The following is a 7,500-nucleotide window of genomic DNA, read 5'->3' as shown; positions in this document are numbered from 1 at the left end:
CATACATAAAAAATACATATAAAACAATCACTGTAAACATGATCATTAAAGGGAAGAATGTAATACAAAATATCAATACAAAGTGTCAAGACAGAATAAACTCTCTGCTGCTGCAGCAACAGAGATACAGTCTATAAGATATATAGATATGTCATGTATTCATACATTGTTTATGTAGCATGTATATATAACCTAATCATATTGTTTCTTCATCTTAAAAATAGCTGACCGTTTTTTCCCCCTTCTCTGGGATTATATTCCCAGTTTTGATCTCGGATGTCTGGTCACTTATAGCATATAAGAATATTCTATTACTGTTAAGCAAACTATGAATAATAAAACATGTGTGCTTTATCATAGCTACATGTATGACAAAAAAGCGCGTGAAAATCAGTGGTATTTAGTGAGGTAAGATTAATTAAATGCACTGACAGTTGATTGCTCCTGCCAAATGAATTGCACTGAGTGGAGCGGATCACCACTCCAAGATGGCGGCCCCGCGTCTCGTCAGCGCCAGTAAGCAGTAGCGCTCGATGCTGCGTACCCTTATAAGATGTATATGGTCCAGCCCGCCAGGATAGAAGCTATTGTGATATTTTAGTTACTTTATTGAGTTGACGACCCCCTGGCACTGTTTTGTACTGTTTTTGTACTGTTTCTGTACTTGTTTTGATTATTATTATTTCTTTGTATATTATAAATAAAGGTTTATTTAAAAAAAAAAAGAAAAAAGGAAGCGATCGTGATTACAATTATCAATCAAATCTTGGAGAAGGATTTAGAGTACAAAAGCCCTTAAATTGATATATTTGTTAAAAACATTTAAAGTGATTTAGGAGCCCTTTTTGTCTTTTTTTTCATATTTTTTCATATTATTATTTATTAATATTTAATACTGTCTGTAACGTGGACCCCGACGTGGATCCCGACTTAAACAAGTTGAAAAACTTATTTGGGTGTTACCATTTAGTGGTCAATTGTACGGAATATGTACTGTACTGTGCAATCTACTAATAACAGTTTCAATCAATCAATCAAAAACCAATCTAAGTCTAAGACTTGATCCGACCAATCTATGTCTAAGACTAAATCTGACCAATCTAAGTCTAAGACTAGATCTGACCAATCTAAGTCTAAGACTTGATCCGACCAATCTAAGTCTAAGACTTGATCCGACCAATCTAAGTCTAAGAATAGATCTGACCAATTTAAGTCTAAGACTTGATCAGACCAATCTAAGTCTAAGATTTGATCCGACCAATCTAAGTCTAAGACCAGATCTGACCAATCTAAGTCCAAGACTCAATCTGACCAATCTAAGTCTAAGACTAGATGTGACCAATTTAAGTCTAAGACTCGATCTGACCAATCTAAGTCTAAGACTAGATGTGACCAATCTAAGTCTAAGATTCGATCTGACCAATCTAAGTCTAAGACTCGATCTGACCAATCTAAGTCTAAGACTTGATCCGACCAATCTAAGTCTAAGATTCGATCTGACCAATCTAAGTCTAAGACTTCATCTGACCAATCTAAGTCCAAGACTCGATCTGACCAATCTAAGTCTAAGACTTGATCCGACCAATCTAAGTCTAGGACTCGATCTGACCAATCTAAGCCTAAGACTAGATGTGCCCAATCTAAGTCTAAGACTCGATCCGACCAATCTAAGTCTAAGACTCGATCTGACCAATCTAAGTCTAAGACTAGATGTGACCAATCTAAGTCTAAGATTCGATCTGACCAATCTAAGTCTAAGATTCGATCTGACCAATCTAAGTCTAAGACTTCATCTGACCAATCTAAGTCCAAGACTCGATCTGACCAAACTAAGTCTCAGACTAGATCTTACCAATCGAAGTCTAAGACTCGATCTGACCAAGCTAAGTCTAAGACTCAATCCGACCAATCTAAGTCTAGGACTAGATCTGACTAATCTAAGTCTAAGACTCGATCCGACCAATCTAAGTCTAAGACTAGATCTGACCAATCTAAGTCTAAGACTTGATCCGACCAATCTAAGTCTAAGACTAGATCTGACCAATCTAAGTCTAAGACTCGATCCGACCAATCTAAGTCTAAAACTCGATCTGACCAATCTAAGTCTAAGACTTGATCCGACCAATCTAAGTCTAAGACTTGATCCGACCAAACTAAGTCTAAGATTCGATCTGACCAATCTAAGTCTAAGACTTCATCTGACCAATCTAAGTCCAAGACTCGATCTGACCAATCTAAGTCTAAGACTTGATCCGACCAATCTAAGTCTAGGACTCGATCTGACCAATCTAAGCCTAAGACTAGATGTGGCCAATCTAAGTCTAAGACTCGATCCGACCAATCTAAGTCTAAGACTCGATCTGACCAATCTAAGTCTAAGACTAGATGTGACCAATCTAAGTCTAAGATTCGATCTGACCAATCTAAGTCTAAGATTCGATCTGACCAATCTAAGTCTAAGACTTCATCTGACCAATCTAAGTCCAAGACTCGATCTGACCAATCTAAGTCTCAGACTAGATCTTACCAATCGAAGTCTAAGACTCGATCTGACCAAGCTAAGTCTAAGACTCGATCCGACCAATCTAAGTCTAGGACTAGATCTGACTAATCTAAGTCTAAGACTGGATCCGACCAATCTAAGTCTAAGACTAGATCTGACCAATCTAAGTCTAAGACTTGATCCGACCAATCTAAGTCTAGGACTAGATCTGACCAATCTAAGTCTAAGACTCGATCTGACCAATCTAAGTCTATGAGCACGAACAAGAGTCAAACAAAAGGGGACTGGAGTTAGGTGACATCACAGTACGTTTATTTGGCTTCGGTTCCCTGAGACATATCAGGTGGTCTCTGGGAACCATCTTCTTCTCTCGCATGGTTCCTGTCACGCTCACTGGTCCTCGGCGTTTGTCTTTAGTCTCAGGATGCTAGATTTACCGTGGGTTTCCACTGGAATGGGAACGGTTTTAGCCACAGTACAAATACACAATTGTCCGATTTTTGGGTGAAGCCTGAATGCAGCGTAGGGTAGCCAATTGGAAGTCTCTAAAAGGTTCGGTACACAGTCGGGCACCTTCGGGTTATGATTACCGGTGTTCCCGAGGTGGGCGTTGGTCGTTATTTACACACAAATATAACGGTGTAAATGTATCGACTCGTGTGGTTCGTATTGCATTGTAGTTTTAAACAACTGTAATGTAAGCATCGTGAATTTCCCCTCCAACTCGACACTATATATCTAATCCTGTTTAAAAGGCGCGCCGGCGTGAGACATAAAACAAACGCACCCATTGCGCCCCGGTGTTCAGACTCCGACCAATCAGCTGTGCCCGGTGACGCAGCCGGGGCACGTGATCAGACTCTGACCAATCAGCTGTGCCTGGTGACGCGAGTGACGTACTCCCGCCAATTCGGACTGAGAAGCGCGAGGCGGGCGGTGGAGAAGACGAGCGGAGTGTGTTGGAACAAATGAACGATTCATGTCGGCTGCTTAAGAAACACAAATACCGACTGTAAGATTCTTGTGTGCAAACTTTATCCCCCCGCAGAGAAGCAGTCAGCGTGATGGCGGCGGAAACGGCATCTGTGGAAGGACTTTTAGCTGCCTCGACACCCCGAAGACGAGGTAATGCTAACTCGTTAGCTTCGTGGTCGATGTTACAAATGATTCTAACCTCGTATTTAATCACAACTTGGAGTACATTCACTTCAATTTAGTTGTGGAGGTCTGCAGACAATGTGAGAGTGGAGCCAAACATTCCTGCTTGTTACAAAGTGAATAATATGGCTGCCAGGTAAACAGTGAAGTTTCTGTTAAAACAACATGTTGTTACACCTGATCACCGCTAGTCTGTCTTTATGTTACCCCTAAAAGATTACCTTAATCACCAAATAAACTGATAAATGTCTCTGACATTCTTTACAGGATTGATGACATGTTCATGTATAAATGTGTATTTTGAATGATAAGCTACAGCACCCCCCGCGTCCCCAAAAGGGACAAGCGGTAGGAAATGGATGTTTGTTTATAAATGTGTATTTTTGGATATGTTTATATATAAATGTGTATTTTGAATTATATGTTCATATACATAAATGTGTATTTTGAATATGTTTATATATAAATGTGTATTTTGAATGATATGTTTATATATAAATGTATTTTAAATTATATGTTTATATATAAATGTTTATTTTCAATGATATGTTTATGTATAAATGTGTATTTTGAATATGTTTATATATAAATGTGTATTTTGAATTATATTTTTATCTATAAATGTGTATTTTGAATGACATGTTTATATATAAATGTGTATTTTGAACATGTTTATATATAAATGTGTATTTTGAATTATATTTTTATCTATAATTGTGTATTTTGAATGACATCTTTATATATATATAAATGTGTATTTTTAATGACATGTTTTTATATAAATGTGTGATTTGAATGACATGTTTATATATAAATGTATATTTTGAATATGTTTATATATGTAAATGTGTATTTTGAATGAAATGTTTATATATAATTGTGTATTTTGAATGAAATGCTTATATATAATTGTGTATTTTGAATGATATGTTTACATATAAATGTGTATTTTGAATGATATTCAAAATATACATTTATATACAAACATCATTCAAAATACACATTTATATGTAAACATCATTCAAAATACACATTTATATATAAACAAATATGTATTTTGAATGATATGTTTATAATTGTGTATTTTAAATGATATGTTTGTATATAATTGTGTATTTTGAATGATATGTTTATGTATTAATGTGTATTTTGCAGGTATTGGTCGTAAAACAAGCAGCAATGCCAACAAGAAACTAGTACAAGGTAAACATCAATGACACACATGTTGACTTCACTGTCACTTTGATCATTGGGATTAACCGTGTGGCTGTAGGCAACTTCCGACTTCAGTGATTTATTAAGTCCACTAAGTGTATTTTTGGTACTATAGTAAGTGTACTTGTGGTGTTACTGTAGTATGTGTACCTGTGGTACTACTGTAGTATGTGTACTTGTGGTACTACTGTAGTATGTGTACTTGTGGTACTACTGTAGTTTGTGTACTTGTGGTACTACTGTAGTATGTGTACTTGTAGTACTACTGTAGTATGTGTACCTGTGGTACTACTGTAGTAAATGTACCTGTGGTATTACTGTAGTAAATGTACTTGTGGTTCTACTGTAGTATGTGTACTTGTGGTACTACTGTAGTAAGTGTACTCATGGTGTTACTGTAGTATGTGTACTTGTGGTGTTACTGTAGTATGTGTACTTGTGGTACTACTGTAGTATGTGTACTTGTGGTGTTACTGTAGTATGTGTACTTGTGGTATTACTGTAGTAAGTGTACTTGTGGTACTACTGTAGTATGTTGTACTATGTGTACTCAGGGCTCAAATTTAGACTTAGACCAACTTTAATGATCCACACAGTAGGTCAGTTACAAAGGATGGAAAGGACAATGCAGGTATAAAATAGACTAAAAATGTACCGTAGTAGCAATATAAAATATAACATATATGTAATATTGACATAATACATGTACAGTATATGATATATACTGATATATTATATTATATGTTTATATCATATATACAATATATAACAATAACCATGTACAATATTACTGTATATGTAACAGCTGCAGCATAAAATAAAGAGTAGATCCAGCAGAAAATAGACATAACCGCGGTTATAATATATAAGCCGCAACCGCCCTCGTCATTTTCCGTAATGCCCTAAAAAATGGACCAACATCTGTGGCAAGAACATGCCGTGACCGCCCTTGGCTTTTTACTTGTTAATGGACGAGGGATTTAACAGTAAACAGTACCATGATAATTTGCGGTAAAATTCCAGACAGTTAGTAATACCGTCTAATTTTTCAATTACCGAAAAATCGTCATTTATTAATGCATTTTAGGCAAAAGGAAGTCAGGCGCATGTGAACGTTGTCACAACTTGTTTATAAAGTCTTTACTTTGTTTACCGGGATGTTCACTTCTCCTTTATTTACCGTATTTTCCGCACTATAAGGCGCACCGGATTATTAGCCGCACCTTCAATGAATTACATATTTCATAACTTTGTCCACCAATAAGCCGCCCCGGATTATAAGCCGCGCCTACGCTGCGCTAAAGGGAATGTCAAAAAAACAGTCAGATAGTTCAGTCAAACTTTAATAATATATTGAAAACCAGCGTTCTAACAACTCTGTCCCAAAATGTACGCAAATGTGCAATCACAAACATACCGTATTTTCCGCACTATAAGGCGCACCTAAAAACCACAATTTTTCTCAAAAGCTGACAGTGCGCCTAATAACCCGGTGCGCTTTATTACGATTCATTTTCATAAAGTTTCGGTCTCGCAACTTCGGTAAACAGCCGCCATCTTTTTTCCCGGTAGAACAGGAAGCGCTTCTTCTTCTACGCAAGCAACCGCCAAGGAAAGCACCCGCCCCCATAGAACAGGAAGCGCTTCACCCGCCCCCATAGAACAGGAAGCGCTTCACCCGCCCCCGGAAGAAGAAGAAAAAACGCGCGGATATCACCGTACGTTTCATTTCCTGTTTACATCTGTAAAGACCACAAAATGGCTCCTACTAAACGATCCGGGTCATAAAAAGACGCAATCTCTCCATCCGCACACGGATTACTACCGTATTTCACAGCAACTGAACCGCACTGTGGAACGGGAGCACGTACGGTGAATATTCGCTCCACAGGGAATGAGAAGTCATCCTTCACTGTGGTTCTAGCTTGCCATGCTAACTTCCACTCATGGTGATATTCAAAAGGAAGACCTTGCCAAAAGAGACCTTTCCAGCCGGCGTCATCATAAAAGCTAACTCGAAGGGATGGATGGATGAAGAAAAGATGAGCGAGTGGTTAAGGGAAGTTTACGCGAAGCGGCCGGGTGGCTTTTTTCACGCTGCTCCGTCCATGTTGATATATGACTCTATGCGCGCCCACATCACAGATGGTGTCAAAAAACAAGTGAAGCACACAAATACAACACTCGCCGTCATTCCGGGTGGATTAACCAAAGAACTCCAACCGCTGGATATTGGTGTCAACAGGGCATTCAAATCACGACTGCGAACTGCGTGGGAAAAATGGATGACCGAAGGCGAACACACCTTCACTAAGACGGGCAGACAACGCCGGACAACATACGCCAACATCTGCCAGTGGATTGTAAATGCCTGGGCAGATATTTCTGTCACAACTGTGGTCCGAGCTTTCCGGAAGGCAGGATTCACAGAACTGCTGCACAACAACAGCGACACTGAATCCGATGATTTCGAAGAGACGGAGCCCGCCATTTTGGAAGCCACGCTAGCGCAACTTTTCAATTCGGACACCGAAGACGAAGAATTCGAAGGATTTACCGGTACGAATGAAGAATAACTTCAGAAAGTGAGCGCTATGTTTATTTTGTGTGTTGTGTGTTGTGAC

At 38.4% G+C, this 7,500-nt stretch overlaps 1 protein-coding gene across 2 annotated transcripts in view; it reads left to right on the top strand.

Moving 5' to 3' along the window:
- The first annotated feature begins 3,364 nt into the window (after positions 1-3,364).
- Positions 3,365-7,500, top strand: part of chaf1a (chromatin assembly factor 1, subunit A (p150)) — a 38,043-nt gene continuing 33,907 nt past the window's right edge. The window contains exons 1-3 of one of the 2 annotated variants that reach the window (XM_061978347.2): positions 3,365-3,457; positions 3,552-3,628; positions 4,817-4,864. In XM_061978347.2, the coding sequence (XP_061834331.2) occupies positions 3,568-3,628; positions 4,817-4,864 (109 nt within the window). In that variant the 5' untranslated portion in view covers positions 3,365-3,457; positions 3,552-3,567. Of the gene's footprint in view, positions 3,629-4,816; positions 4,865-7,500 lie in introns of both variants that reach the window. The other variant, XM_072915121.1, reaches the window with a different exon arrangement.

The sequence above is a fragment of the Nerophis lumbriciformis genome, linkage group LG18, assembly GCF_033978685.3.
Source record: "Nerophis lumbriciformis linkage group LG18, RoL_Nlum_v2.1, whole genome shotgun sequence".
In the NCBI taxonomy this organism is placed as follows: domain Eukaryota; kingdom Metazoa; phylum Chordata; class Actinopteri; order Syngnathiformes; family Syngnathidae; genus Nerophis; species Nerophis lumbriciformis.
Note: the sequence above shows the minus strand (reverse complement) of the source record. Positions and strands in the feature narration are given on the sequence as shown.